Raw genomic sequence first — 15802 nt, 5'->3', positions numbered from 1 at the left:
GGCTGGGCTCCTGCAGCCCAGCACTCAGGCAGAGCATAATTAATCATCTCTGAGTACAGACTGTCCCTTGGGACATCCTTGTCCCACTGGAGATGTGCTGGGAGCTGGGGGATCCCAGCACAGCAGGGCCTGGCTCACCCTTGGATGGGGCAGGGCAGGCTGGGCACTCCCTGCTGCCATCACCAGTGAGAGGGGGTGCAAACCAGGATCTGTGTGAGTCAATTGTAAACCCAAAATTTCAGATTTTGGTATTATTTAATTTATTCCAGTCAGTGCTGTAGCTCTGGTTGGGATTTGTGGATGGCAGGGATTTAATTCTGAATGAGACTGCAGAGAATCCTCCCTGGGTGGAAAAAAGTTTCCCCTTTGAAGGGACGAGAGTTAAAAATGATAAACCTGAGTGCAGCTTGTAAATAGATATTTTCTGGTGCTGCTTACGGAGGCTGGTTACTATTGAAAGCTCTGCTCTGTAATGGGATATAAAATAGTCCCTTCAATTCCTTGGAGCTTCACTTAAGTAGTTGGATTACTGTGCTGTCCAGATTTTCTGAGATATATTTGAAGCAGAACCTCCCCTCAGGTAGAAAAGTCACTGTATACATTTTTTTTATTTTGAGGTCAGGAAATAAGCTTAATTGCAAACCAACATTGTCTTGGTGGCTTTGTTTGGTTTTTCTTGAGGGTGTCTTTTGGGGTTGTTGCTGGGGTTTTTAAGTTTAGCAGAACAGGAAAGAGACTCAATGTGGAGGTTCTTCCCTATCACTTAATTTGCAGCTAAGTAATTAATGTCCATATATTAATTCATGGGAATTTGTTTGGGGTTTTTTTTTTGTGTGTTTTTCCCTTTGTTTTAGTTTTGGGATTTTTTGTTTTTTGTTTTGCTTGCTTTAATTTTGGGGTTGTTTTTAATCAAACCACTTGAGGTCAATCACAAAGCTTTTGAAGACGTTTCATTGGGAGAAAGGGGTCAGTGCAGGTCTGGCAGCGTGACGTTGGCAGGAATTTCTGTCAGCTCAGTGTTTATTCCATGGCTCCCACGTGTTCCCAGGGCAGCCTCTCCACGTGGCAGCTCCCGTGAGCCCCAGGGCCCAGGCTTGGGATGTCCCCTGGAGCTGGGTCCTGGGATGTCCCCTGGAGCTGGGTCCTGGGATGTCCCCTGGAGCTGCTCAGCCCAGGGAAGCACAGAGGAGGGAAAAGCCAGTGAAGTCACAACTCTGTGATGCTGCTAATTTGGTAACATCGCTTTTTTTCTGCCGTGAGATCACTGGGGTTTGACAGTTCCAGGATTAAAAAGTTATGTTTTTGGAATGCCTGAGGAGTTTATCAGAGCTGGCTGTGGGTCTCTTTCAATTTTATTCAGGGAAATTATTTATTTAATTGTTTTATTGATTTATTTTTGCTCCCTGGAATCCTCTGTGTCAGGTGGCAGCTGCCCCCCTGGGACCCTCAGGGTCTCACAGGGGCTTGGGGAGGAGCAGAGCACAAAACCTCCTTGGGGAGCCACTTCCAGAGGGAGGCCCCAGTTTCTCTGCTGACATTCCCCAGCTTTGCCATGGTTTCTCCATTGCACAATAAAATGGGGTGTAATTAAAAGGAGTCAGAGCACTCATGACATCAACAAATCATCTTAGGCTTTTTTTTTTTTTTCTTGAGCTCCTTTCCCTGTTTCTGATGTAATCTAATTTACATCATCCCTGTATCAGTGACAGCTTGTAGCTTCCCCCAGGCAAGGGCTGTGCTCCTTTCTCACTCTCCAGTGCTGTGCCTGCTTCTGGTCCATTAAAAAACCCCAAACCAAACAACTCCTCGCTGAGGGAACAGGAAATAATGAGAAACCCCACAGACACTGAGGTGTTCTTTTAGTTTTGATTAAACGCTGTGAAAAAACCAATCAATCAGCTGATGATTTATCTGTTTACCTTCTCTTTCAGACCTACAACCAAAGCCAGTGTAACAAAAGGAGCATCCACAAAGCCATCTCAGGGAACAAAACCCTTCGTTTCTACCAGCACAGCCCACGGATGGTTCCAGAAGGCATCAATCCCAAAGTGCACAAAATGTTTATCACTGCTGAAAAGCAGGAGCAGAGCACCTCCAGGGTGCTTTCCAAAGAGAGGAGAAGCAGTTCCCTGCAGCACAAATCTGCTCTCTCTGCCTGTGTCACTGGTAAGAGGATTATGGTGTTCCCAGCACTTCCAGCCCTCCCTCCCGAGAGCTTGGGGCTCTCAGGTCACTCTGTGAGCTCAGACACTGCCAGGCCTTCTCCTGGGCACCCTCACAGCTCTGCCCTTGCACCTCCACATCCTGAGCCAGGCCTTGGCTCATCCTCCTCCGTGGAGTCACTCCCTGGAAGTCAGAAACTGCAGCTGCACACACTGGAGGCAAATGTTCATCCCAAACTCCCAGAGTCCCAGACTGGATTGGGTTGTGGGGACTTTAAATTGCCATGGGCAGGGACACCTTCCCCTATCCCAGGCTGCTCCAACCCTGTCCAGCCTGGCCTGGGATGCTCCCAGGGATGGGGCAGCCACAGCTGCTCTGGGAATTGTGGCTTTGTAAATGACAATAAACCAGAAATGCTCGAAAACTGAAGGATTTTGATGTGAGGAAAAGGAGAAATCAAGGGTAGGATATTTATGAACTGTGCAGACCCTCTTGGAGGAAAATTGGGAAAATTCTCTTGGAAGCTTTTTAGCTGATGTAGTTCAATGACATGGGAATGCTCAGGAAACTAAACACAATCCTAAGATAGGAAAAAAAGAGCTCCTTTTATAAATACTTGTGAATTTTCCTGCTCTCTCTCTTTGTCAGTGCTTTCTGTAAAGACCAACAGCAACTTCTTGAAAGAAGAATCTCGAAGCCTTGGGAAAGTTCCTATTTCTGATTAAACAGACACAGCTGCTGGAAAACAATCAGAGCCCAACATGGGATGAAAATAATAATTTTGGAGCATTTGTTGGTCTGTCCTAGAAAAGAGAAATGAGCAGGGAGGGCATAAAGGAAACGATAATGCTGGGGATGTTCCTGCTGTGGGAGCAGCACAGGGGCTGCAATTGCCCTTCTGTGTGAGCCACGTGGGCAGGGCTGGGGCTCTGGGCCCCCAGAGGGACCAGGGATGAGCAGGCAGAGCTGGGCAGGGTAGAATCCCCAAAGGTGTAAGGGTTGAGTCCCCAGAGTGAGCAGGGCTGAGCTGCCAGAGGGTGGCCAGGGCAGAGTCCCCAGGGTTAACAGGGTTTGAGTCCCCATAGGTGGCCAGGGTTGATTTGCTGAAGGTGGCCAGGGCTCAGTCCCCATGGTGGCCAGGGCTCAGTCCCCATGGTGGCCAGGGCTCAGTGCCCATGGTGACCAGGGCTCTGTGCCCAAGGCTCAGTCCCCAGGGTGGCCAGGGCTCAGTGCCCAAGGCTCAGTGCCCATGGTGGCCAGGGCTCTGTGCCCATGGTGACCAGGGCTCTGTGCCCAAGGCTCAGTGCCCAGGGTGACCAGGGCTCAGTGCCCCTCCTGCCAGCCAGGGCTGCCCTGTGCAGGTCACTGAGCACCACCCTTGTGTGGAATCCTCCCCATTGCTGGGTGAACCAGGGGCTGCTCCTGGTTTCAGTGACCCTCAGGATAAAGCTCCAAAAGAGGACAAAGAAAGGAGATTACTTTTTTGCATTTTCTTTTCATTTTAGTGCCCATTTCCTCGATGAAAATGGGTAAAGCTGGCAGCAGTGGGTGAGCTGGGTGTGTTCTTATCTCTGCTCTCACTTTGTTGTTGAGGTCCAGTTCATCCTCAGGTTTCTCCATGGCAGAAACTGAGCTGTCAAGGGCTGAGTTATCACAGGAATGTCAAGCATTCTCCCTGTTTTCTTGTCCAAATAAATACAATCAAGGCAGCATTTCGGTTGAGTCCATTGAGCCCAACCATTCCCCAGCAGTGCCCAGGCCACCAGTGCCCCATGTCCCCAAGTGCCACATGCACAGGGCTTTAATCCCTCCAGGGATGGGGACTCCAGCCCTGTCCTGGGCAGCTCCAGGGCCTGACCACCCTTTCCATGAGGAAATTCCTCCCTGTGTCCAACCTGAACCCTCCCTGGCACAGCTTGAGGCCATTTCCTCTTGTCCTGTCACTCCTTACCTGAAAAAATACACATTTCCTGTTCTTCTTAATTTGATCCAATTTCTATTCATTTTACACCCCTCTTTCACTTAAAAGCTTTTCCATAACTTTTGTCTGTCAGCCCCAGAAGGATCCAATATCTTGTGCTGCTCCATCATTAACCAAGTGTCCTTCAGTTTTTCATTGCTCTCCTTCAAAAAATGCAGCAACAAACCCCTTGACTTCACAAGCCTCTTATATAACTTCTTGTATTTTAATGTTCTTTTTTCTCTCTGATTTTTGGGTTTTGCTTGTTTGGGTTTTTTTTTTTAAGAGTTTGCTAAAGTGAGGAGCATTTTAATAATGCTGTTCCTGGGAGCTGAATCTCATTTCAAGCTACCAGGAATTCCTTTTTCTTTTTGCTTTTGTCCAGATGAAACCTCATTTTCTTTATTCTTCTGCTGGTTCTCCACAATTCTTCTACTCCCTCATTTCAGATGGATCAATTTTGAGTTGTCAATAACTGTGGGTTTTGTTTGATTTTACAGTTTCATGTTATTTCTATAATTGCTGGTTTTATCCTAATGATAATTGGTTTGGAGTCACTTTTTAAGATTACCAATGCCTGCTTTAGGGTTTAAACACCTGCTCTGTGGGGTTTTCATGCCTTTCCACTTGTCTGTGGCTAATTCTTGCTCTCTTCCCACTTCAAGAACAATGACAATGCATTTGTTGTGGAGAAGAACAAGGAAAATAACGTGGATGATTTGAGTGCTGTGTTTGTGTCTGGTAGGGCCTGGCATCCCTAACTCGGAATGTTCTGGAGGGTAATCTCCCATGGGACAGCACCAGCTGCTTCCCGTGGAGGGAGAGGCTGTGCCAGGGACTGCAGGATGTGCTGATTCCCAGCCCTGATCCCTGAGCCTTATCAGCCTCCCTGAGGATGGCAATGTTCTCCCTGTGCTCCATTCTCTGATGGCAGCGCTCATGTTTGTCCAGGTCCCTTTCTCTGTGCTTGGGAAATGTTCTGGGCAGCCACAATCCTCCCCAGAGCTCTGGGAATGCTCTGTTCCCAGGTCTTGGCAGCTGCTGCGGGCTCCTTGCCTGGCAGGGTTGCAGCATGGCTCACCTGGGCTGGTATCATAGGATCATCTTGTCCCTGTCCTAGGGAGCTGGAACAGCACTGAAGTCATTGCTGTTCCCACGTGCCCTGGTGGGGCTGGGTGGAACAGGGACTCAGGAACAGGGAATGGGCACAGCCTGAGGCTGCCAGAGCTCCAGGAGCCTGTGGACAGCACTGCCAGGGATGGCCGGGCTGGGATTGCTGGGGGTCTGGGACAGGGGTTGGGCTGGGTGGTCCCTGTGCATCCCTTCCCACTCAGGACATCCCTGTGGGTCCCTTCCCACTCAGGATATTCCTGATTCTGTGATCCCTGTGGGTCCCTCTGATGCCTTGTGCAGGCTGCCCTGGAGCAGAGGCTGGATGGAGTTCCAGAATAAAGCAGGGATTCATTCAAAGCATCTCCTCCATGGATCCACCTTGGGCAGCACCAGAGCCCAGCCAGGGCTGCACCCAAGATGAACCAAAATGGCCCCAAAATGCACGGCCGGGCACGGGGTCTGTCCCTGGGATCAGTTCTGCTCCATTTGCACCTTGCAGTTCATTGTCCCATTCCAGCTTTAGCCCCTGCAGTCCCACCCTGCTTGTTTTTCTCTCTCCAGCCCACGGTGTTTGTGCTCCTGGGCTGAGATTTGGGTCATTTGTCCTTGGTGCCCAGCTGGAGCAGGAATTGTTTTGTCTCCCTGCTCTGTGCACAGAGCTCACCATCCCCTGACATGAAGCCCAGACCCACACACTAAAGCAGCACAGAACGTGAAAAATAGAAAAGCTAAACCTGAGGCATCACCTTCCCACTCAACATTCCATGATTCTGTGATCCCTGTGGGTCCCTTCCCACTCAACGTTCCCTGATTCCAAATTCTTCTCTGAGAATTGTTCTTCATTTCCTTTTCCTTCAGGTCTCTTTTTTCCTCCCCTGCCTGCTCCTTGGACTGGGTGTTATCTGTTCAGGAAAGTGACCTCCACACTGGAGTCAGAAATACTCCATAGCAGTGTTGACCTTCTGGGATGTTGCAGTGATGGCCTTAGGAACATCAGTGTTGGTTCATTTTTCCAGGTTCTCCTGAACAGGACCTGAGCAGGACTCAGGGTTTGCTCTGTGCAGACACAGCCCCTGGCAGCTGGACCTTGACAGGACTGAGAGATCCTGATTCCTCTTCTGTGGCATTAATTCCCAAAAGAACCTGGGCTGCAGATCCACCCCAGATCCTGGCAAATTACCTTCATTGTTTTTCTCCCAGCTTCACACATCTGGCCTGAAAACAATCCCATTCTCAACTCTGATTCTTTGGAATCACTTCCCAGCCAGGGCTGTTGAAGGGATTTGGCATTATTTGGGATAGTGATTTATATCTCTCTCTATTTTTATGTGATGCCCTCCCCCAAACCAGCTGTTTAATGATATTTATCTGTATAAAACATTAACACTCTTTGGATGCTTGTCCCTGGATTCAGATTCTCTGCATCTGCTCTTGGTTGTGGCTCAGAGAGATTTTATTTTTTGTGCCTGGTACCACACCAAGTTCTTTTATTCTGTGCATCCCTTTTCCTACAGCAGGTAACATTTCCCTGTTGTTGTTTTTGTCCCCACAGGCCAAAAGCAAATGAACTCCCATGAGAGCTGGTCCTTGTCCCCTGAGGAGTTTGAAATATGGGACAGGCTCTACAGGATTAAGGAAAGTGATGGGATAAAGGAACCAGTGTTGCCTCGAGTTCAGTTTGAAACCTTGGAAAACCTGGAGGAAACACCAGTGAGTTCCATGCAATGCTGCCTTGGACACGAGGCCTGAAGGATGCTGGAAATGCCAGGGTTAACTCTGGATTTGAAGGAAGTCTGTTATAAAAATGCCTTTTTGAGATTTACGTGTGGGATTTTGAGGTTAAGAATTTAGGAATTGGATGTTTGAAATGGGTCTTTGAGGTTGGGGCTGTAAGTAAAAAGTTAGGTCTGTAAATTAAGAGTTGGGTCGATAAATTAAAAATATATTAGTAAGTCTCAGTTCTGAGCCATTAAGTTCTGCTCCTGTTTTTAAGAATTCCATGCAGGACGCTGTATTCACAGAGTGCCAGGATGGTTTGGGTTTAAAGGGATCTTAAACCCATCTCATTCCACCCCCTGCCCTGGGCAGGAGCACCTGGGCACCTTCCCCTAGCCCAGGTTGCTCCTGATGGTTTTATTTCAGACCAGGTGTTCAAATCCTTCTCTGCATTTCTGTATTTATTGTTGTGATGGTGTTCACAGGGGTTCTTGGATTGGGGAAGAGATGAGCATCTGACTCCATGTTTCAGAAGGCTGATTTATTATTTTATGATATATATTACATTAAAACTATACTAAAAGAATAGAAGAAAGGATTTCATCAGAAGGCTAGCTAAGAATAGAATCTGAAAGAATGATAACAAAGGCTTGTGGCTGGGACAGAGAGTCCGAGCCAGCTGGGCTGTGATTGGCCATTAATTAGAAACAACCACATGGGCCAATCACAGATGCACCTGTTGCATTCCACAGCAGCAGATAACCATTGTTTGCATTTTGTTCCTGAGGCCTCTCAGCTTCTCAGGAGGAAAAATCTTAAGGAAAAGAAATTCCCTGCTGAAAATCTCCTTCCCCATCCCAGTTTCCCCTGCAGAAGCCCGAGGAGGGGGCAGCTCAGGAGCTCTCCCTGTCTGAGTGGAGCCTTTGGCAGAATCAGCCTCTGCCCACATCCCTGGTGGATCACTCGGATCGTTGTCGCCTCTTCATCAGGGCCATGGAGATGATGGAGCTGATGAGGCACCAGCAGGTAAGAAACCTGCCCGAGGGCTGAATGCACAGTTAGAATAGTTTAAAAATAATTAATTAAAAAAAAAAACAGTAATTGTGAAACGAATTATGTGTATTTAATCTTGTTCAAAAATGTCTATCAGTGCTCTGCTGTGATTCCTAATCTTTACCACAGAAACTGTTTAAAAAAAAGGGGAAAAACCCCCCACCCTTAAATCAGTGTTTTCTGAATGGGTTCCAGTGTCAGTTTGTGACAGAATGACATGAAATACAGGAGCTCCAAATGCCAAGGAGCAAAGCCAGCACGAGGGATAGCAGAGCTCTTCCAGGGCTTGGGAAGAGTCTGATATTGTGTGTACATCAAAAGCTGACAGAAAAGTCAGGCAGGAGCCCATGGCCTGGTTTAGGGGATTTGTTTTAGGCTTTTTGAGCTTGTTTTATGAACTAAAAAGCCAATTGTTCCTAAGAATTAAGGGATAAGAGAGCTAAGCCAAACAAACATGGATGGGAACTGTTTGGGAGATGGGAATTTTGTTTTCTGACAGGGATGGCTACAGAAATCCTTCTGCAAGGCATAAGGAAGGGGGTGCAGAGGTGGATGGAGGCTCCAGTGGTTCACCACCTTATTTTTCCCTCCAGCTGAGCTCCCCAAATGTTGCCTTTCAGCACGTGGAGGTTTTTTAGGTCATCAGAAGCTGTTGCTAAGCTGCCAGAGTTTCCTGAATAATACCAGGGCTAATCAAGGAGGAGAATGGAGTCATTGTGGTTGTGCTCCTGGGGTGTGAAAGGGAGGCTGTGATCAGACCTGGCCAGCTCAGAGAAGCTTCTCCATCCCACCAGAGACATTCCTGACTCCTCTGGTGTTGGATTATACCTTCTTCTGACCCAGAGATGGTCAGAGAGATGGTTTAAAAACTTTTATTGTATTTTCAGTCTCATGAGAAGAGTGAGATAATGCAGATGTTATAATTCATGCTATCACAATTAGAAGCCAACTATTTCTTAATTACAATGCACTATAAGTGTTTCTTGGCCTATCAGCTGTAGCTACACTGTGCTGTAAGTGCCTTAAAGCCAATCATCTAAAATTCCTCTTTGTGGGTCTTACTACAATGCATTTTTCATAGTTCTATTTCTCTAAGGTATTTAGTCTTATTTGTAAGGCCATCCTTTGAAACTTGTTTCTAGTTTATTTTTTTTTCAACACTTTCTGTCGAATTCTATGTTATTTTTAAGTCAGCATTTCTTATTTCAAGGTTTGTATACAGACACACACTGTGTGAGCCTTCTGCCAGGCTTGGAGAATTTTTTACAGATCTGTTTCCCACACTGTGACAGTCCCTGTCCCCAGCTGGGGTCAGGGACACACTGCAGGGGGAGAGGGCAGGGATGGGACAGAATTCACAGAATGACCAGGTTGGGAGAGACCTTCAAGATCATGGAGACCTTCGAGATCCAACCCAGCCCCAGCACCTCAACTAAACCCTGGCACCCAGTGCCACATCCAGGGATGGTGACTCCACCACCTCCCCGGTTCCTGGGAATTCCCAAAATTCCCCCAGATTCCCAAAATTCCCCCAATTTCCCAGAATGACCAGGTTGTAAGAGACCTTCAAGACCATTGAATCCAACCCAGCCCCAGCAGCTCAGCTCAGCCCAGGCACCCAGTGCCACCTCCAGGCTTTGTTAAACACACCCAGGGATGGGGACTCCACCACCTCCCCGGGCAGCCATTCCAGAACTTTATCTCTCTTTCTGTGAAAACTTGTTCCTGCTATCCAGCCTGTATTTCCCTTGGTGCAGGTTGAGATGTCAGGAGGAGGGAAATGGTTCCAGAATCAGCAGGTGCCCCCTGAGCCTCCTTTTGTCCGGGGTGAGCCCCAGCTGGGTTGGCCTCCAGCCTGCTCCATTTGTGCCAGCAGGCAGAGGTGCAGGGTGTGGAGCTTCCTCATTCCTCACCTTCCTCCCAGGGCGTCCCTGGTGTGCCCAGGGTGCCCCAGGAGGTGACACAAGGTGACATAAGGTGACACTGACCCTTTGGAGCCTCCAGGGAAAAACAAAGCACTGGCAGGGCTGGAGTCAGCACTGACACCAGGGTTTTAAATTAGCTCCAGAGCTTCCTGGGCTCTTTCTTACACTGAACCAGCTGGTGCCAGTCCAGGGACATCAAAACTGTTCCACAAAAAGGGGAGAGGCAGCATTGCCCTGATCTGATCTGACAGCTCTGACACTGAGCTCTTGTCTGAGAGGTTCAGTGACATTCCCTGAAGTCATCCTTGCCCTCCTGGGAGCACTGACAGTGCTCCCAAGGCTGGGGATGTTCCCACTGGAATTCAGAATGGAGGAGAGAAAGGTCCTGGGACTCCTCAGAGCCCCTGGCAGGGCCTGAAGGGCTCCAGGAGAGCTGGAGAGGGACTGGGGACAAGGGATGGAGGGACAGGAGCCAGGGAATGGCTGCCAGTGCCAGAGGGCAGGGATGGGTGGGAGATTGGGAATTGGGAATTCCTGGCTGGGCTGGAATTGCCAGAGCAGCTGTGGCTGCCCCTGGATCCCTGGCAGTGCCCAAGGCCAGGCTGGACACTGGGGCATCCTGGGACAGTGGGAGGTGTCCCTGCCATGGCAGGGGTGGCACTGGGGGGGGTTTGAGGTCCCTTCCAACCCTTCCATGATCCTCTGGTGGAAGGGTTTGCATAGATGTGCTGTGCATCCAGGTTCCTGCTATAAATATTCCATGGCTAATTACACCCAGCTGATCTGTGACGTTCATTTATGGTGCTTAATTAGCAGAGGGGTTTAACACCAATACAGGTCACAGCTCTTTCCTTAAATACCCGAGAGTGGGAACCTCAAAGCACAGCTTTATTGGTGATTTTCTTACTGGGGGATGAAACATAAGATCAGGCCAATCATTATTTTCCAGCGAATAACCAAATGATCTGGAATTTTCTGCTCAATTATTTCTTGGGCAGAATTTCATTCAGAGATCTGTCATGACAATACAAACCAGCACAAGAATCATTTGTGTGGTTTTTGTGTGTGTTTTCTGTTAGAGAAGAAATTCACAGATCTGTGGCTTTCCTTTCCTTGTACTCATTCAGCGATTCAAGAAATTTGCATTTCATGTTATTATTTATATTTTGTATAATAACTTTTAAAAAGTCAATTTAAAGGCTTTTTTTTTAAAGAGATTAAGTGAGAATGATTGGCAAAAAAAAATATATTGTGTTTATATGCTCCTAAAATCTGAGAGAAGAAATTGGCCCAGTCAAAAGAAAATAAAGAAGTCAAAGAAGGCCCAGATGTGACCCCTGGAAAAGGCACATCCAGCAAAGCCTTTGGTGCCCCAGGGGCTTTATTGCCACAGCAACGCCCGTGGGGCAGATGGGGGATTTACTCCCAGGAGGATTTTTGGTGCAGGATGGGAACAAATCAAGTTGTCCTTCTGCAAAATTATTCCATCTCTTTTAAGCATTTTTTTTTGCAAGTTAAATTGTGCTATTTGGAAATAAGGCTGGGCAGAGTGATCCTTGGAGGGGGATGATATTTGTCCGGGTTTCTCAGGGAATGGGCAAGTGCCAGTGCTTTGTTTTTGCTCAGGAGAGGAGGAATGATTTATTTTAGTGTCCAGAGTGGGAGGCTCACTCTGGAGCTTTCCCATTTCCAAGCTGGCAGTAGGAACTCACAGCTTTTCACAAGAAAATTCAAATAAACCCCAAAATCTTTGGGATTGTCTCAGTTTTTCACCCTCTGACTCCACACACCTTGGGAGGGAAACATCTCCTAGCCCTGGGATGACCCTGGAGCTGCTGGCTCTGGAACCAGCTGTCATTTGTCATCTGGCTGGGGCTGCCTCAGGGGATCCTCCCGGTGAACTCCCTGCCAGCAGGGAAAACGTTCCCAGGACACTCTGCAATCCCAGTGAACCTGAAAAGGCTTCTCAAGCCTTTGGAGTTTTAAATCAGATGTGTTTTGGGGGAAAATTTGGTGTTTTCAGCCAGCTGGACCTTTTTTTCTCAGGAGACCCTGAATGAAAAGTTAAAAATGGTTCAAAGAAGGGCAGTGAAATGGTTTATCTGGTTTTTTTAGGCTCTCATTGCACTTGAATTCTCTCTGATTAAACTCCTCTTCTGAGATGTGTCAAAACCTCTGATTCCAGAAGGTGGAAGGGTTTGGGTTGGTTTTGGAGGGTGAGGTGCCAGGGAGCCCCAAAATCTCAGCTCTCCAATTCAAGTAGTTCCTTTGAGTTGCTTCTTCTGATCTTGTTGCCAAATTTTCTAAATTCAAGCATTAACTGAGACCAGAGCTGGGTTGTTTAGACCTGGAATTGCAGGTGCTTGGTGCTTTTCCTGGGGCTGGGGTTGTGCTCCCAGTGAGAACAGAGGAGTCACAGTGATTTGGGATGGTCCAACCCCAACCATTCCATGGATCCCTGCCCTCAGCTTCCAGCTCTGCCATGCCAAAGGAACAAAGAGAGCAGGGACAGGGCACGTTCTCACTAAATGGGAATGTTCTTATTGAATCCTGGAATGGTTTGGGTTGGAGGGACCCTAAATCCCATCCAGTGCCATGGCAGGGACACCTCCCACTGTCCCAGGCTGCTCCAGCCCTGTCCAGCCTGGCCCCGGACACTTCCACAGCTTTTCTGGGTGCCCTCATTTATTTCTTGAACATTCAGCTCTTCAGCCTCCTTATTGGTCCTGTTCCCCTATTTGCCAGGGCACATATCCTGGATTTTGTAACCATCTTTGTTTTTAGGGATCTTAGGCTGTTTTTATTGGGTAGCAGAAAGCAAAACCCAAGAGAATGAGCAGATCCATCACTAATGTGATGCCATTAGGGAGGGAATTATCTCAGTTTGGTAGAAGGAAATTGGGGTTTCTGTGTCCCTTAGGCTTCTTCCATGACTCAACTAAATAAATTGTTAAAGATCATCTCAAGTAATACACTTAAACCTCCAAAACCAAGTTTTTGACAGTGCTTTTTCCCCTGGAGTGTGTTCTGGCAAGGGAGCAGTGGTGGAGCAGGGATGGATTCCAGTTCCTGGAAGGGCTGATGAGTAAAGGGCAGTTCTGAGCTCAGGGAGGGGAGCGGGGCACGCACAGGGCACCGGAACTTTGGGCAGGGACCGTCAGTGCAGCAAAGCAGCAGTGCTGGGAAAAGATGGGGAAGATTCAGAGCAAACTCCTGGAATCACAGGGAGGTTTGGGTTGGAAAGGAGCCTAAAGCTCTTCCAAGAGGGGATGGGGAGGGCTGGGAGGGTTTGGGTGAGGAGCAGCTTCTGCTTGGCCAGAGCACACAAAGGGGGAAATCTGCAGGGTTTCACTCAGGCTTTAATTGTTAAAAATCCACATTGTAGCTGTCTATGGGTTTATCCTGAATTTTCAAACAGCAGCATCACCACGGTTTCGTCAGGCAGAGGAATCTTGTTAGAAAATGTGCATCCAAAGCAGCTCGTGAGGAGAGAGGGGCTAATTTCAATTTTGGTGCTTGATGCCTTAAATTTAAATACTGGGAACCAGAATGGGTATAGTTACACATCTATTTATGAAATGTTTAATATATACTATTAGTATAATCACATAACATTATAATTTATACTATTTATATTATATATAATACTATATCATGTTAATATAATCACATAATATTATAATTTATACCATTATAATTCAATAAAATAAATAATTTGATAACTTATATAATATTATGGTCATTATAATAACTATATAGTTATAGTTATATAGCTATATATATAGCTTTATAACTCTATAGTTACAGTTATAATATTATAGTTAGTTATAATAATATAATGTAATATATATTATATAATACATAATATATAATAGACAGTATTATATTATATTATATTATATTATATTATATTATATTATATTATATTATATTATATTATATTATATTATATTATATTATATTATATTATATTATATTAAGAATATCTATAATGATATAATGTGGTATATCATATACAAAATATTAATATATTATTATCATTTTATATTTAGTATTAAAATTTTAATGTTCTCTTCCTATTCTCTATGCTGAAACATATTTTGTTTTTTAAAGTGAATCAGTGACTCCAGGCAGGCTCATTGATTGAGTACAATAATCCCAGAGCTGTTTTCCTGCTCCTGACCTATTTTCTGAGGAGCTGGTACGCCCTGGAGCTCTGGGTTAGAGGGGAGCTGGGCAGGTAATTTAAGGTTCCCCATTTGTGCACGTTCAGGCCAACCCGTGCTAATCCCAGAAGTGCCCTTTCAGTGTCCCAGCACGGGGTGGCCTGGCTGGGACAGGGTGTTTTGTGCAGGAGAAAGTGTTTGGGGTGGAAGTGGAGCAGTTACACAAGCCCTGAGCCCAAAGCAGGTCACCCAGCTCTGCCCTCGATGCTAAATTTGGCTCTGGGCTGTCCCTGGCCCCAGCAGCACTGCCAGGCTCCAGCAGGGCTGAGCTCCTCTCTCAGCACTCAGGGGGTCTGGGGGGACGTTCCTGGGAAATTCCTCACTGATCCTGCTGCCTGTGCTGGGATCCCACAGTCCCAGAAAGCTTTGGGTGGGAAGGACCTCAAATCCCATCCCATCCCACCCCTGCCATGGCAGGAACACCTCCCACTGTCCCAGGGTGTCCCAGTGTCCAGCCTGGCCTTGGGCACTGCCAGGGACCCAGGGGCAGCCCCAGCTGCTGTGGGAAACTCCATTAGTTTGGGGTTTGTAGTTTTTGGGGGCTGTATTTGAGTGGTTTTGCATTTGTAGCTTTTAGGGGTTGTATTTGGGTGGTTTTGAATTTGTAGCTTTTAGGGGTTGTATTAGAATGGGTTTGGGTTTATAGATTTTGGGGGTTGAATTTGAGTGGGTTTAAGTTTGCATATTTTAGGGGTTGTATTGGAGTGGGTTTGGGGTTGTAGGTTTAGGGGTTGTATTTGGGTGGTTTTGAATTTGTAGGTTTTGGGGTTGTATTTGGGTGGTTTTGAATTTGTAGGTTTTGGGGTTGTATTTGGGTGGTTTTGAATTTGTAGGTTTTGGGGGCTGTATTGGAATGGGTTTGGGTTTGTAGGTTTAGGGGATTGTATTTTGATTGGTTTTGGAGGTTTAGTTTGTGTTTAGGGTTTGTAGGTTTAGGGAGTTGTGTTTGGATTGGGCTTGGGGATTGTAGTTTTAGTTTGGGGTTTGGAGGTTTTGGAGGTTGTAGTTTGATTGTGTTTGGGTTTGTAGGGTTTAGGGTTGGAGTTTGGAGGTTTTGAGGCTTGTAGTTTGAGTTTTAGGTTTGTAAGTTTTAGAGTTTGTCGTTTGATTGTGTTTGGGTTTGTAGCTTTTGGGAGTTTTATTCTGATTGGGCTTGGGTTTGGAGGGTTTAGGGGTTGTAGTTTTATTTTGGGTTTGTAGGTTTTGGGTGTTGGAGTTTGTAGGGTTTGGAGGTTGTATTTTGATTGGGTTTGGGTTTGTAGGGTTTGGGTGTTGTACTTTGATTAATTTGGGGTTTGCAGGTTTTGGGGGTTGTAGTTTGAGTTTTGGAGGCTGTAGTTTGATGAGTTTGTGGTTTGTAGGTTTGAGGTGTGTAGTTTGATGGGTTTGGGATTTGTGAGCTTTGGGGATTGTAATTTGACTAGTTTTGAGTTAGTAGGGTTTAGGGATTGTAGTTTGATTGGGTTTGTAGGTTTTGGGGTTGTACTTTGGTTAATGTTGAGTTTATAGGTTTTGGTGGGTGCAGTTTGGTTGGGTTTGGGGGATAGAGTTTGATTTGGTTTAGGTTTGTAGGTTTTGGGGTTGTTTGAGTTGGAGGTTTGTAGGTTTTGGGGTTGTACTTCAGTTGATTTTGGGTTTGTAAGTTT

General features: G+C 46.6%; 1 protein-coding gene across 6 annotated transcripts in view; it reads left to right on the top strand.

The window, feature by feature from the left end:
• Positions 1-15802, top strand: part of FANCM (FA complementation group M) — a 56830-nt gene that overhangs the window by 30676 nt on the left and 10352 nt on the right. For all 6 annotated transcript variants that reach the window (XR_004060759.1, XM_030949038.1, XM_030949040.1 and 3 more), the window contains exons 11-13: positions 1932-2166; positions 6789-6946; positions 7814-7978. Coding sequence is in view for 5 of the 6 variants with exons in the window: in XM_030949038.1 (XP_030804898.1) it covers positions 1932-2166; positions 6789-6946; positions 7814-7978 (558 nt within the window). In the remaining variant the exon portion in view is untranslated. The remainder of the gene's footprint in view (positions 1-1931; positions 2167-6788; positions 6947-7813; positions 7979-15802) is intronic.

Source organism: Camarhynchus parvulus, chromosome 5, assembly GCF_901933205.1.
Source record: "Camarhynchus parvulus chromosome 5, STF_HiC, whole genome shotgun sequence".
Lineage (NCBI taxonomy): Eukaryota > Metazoa > Chordata > Aves > Passeriformes > Thraupidae > Camarhynchus > Camarhynchus parvulus.
This window is presented reverse-complemented; position numbering and strand designations above follow the sequence as displayed.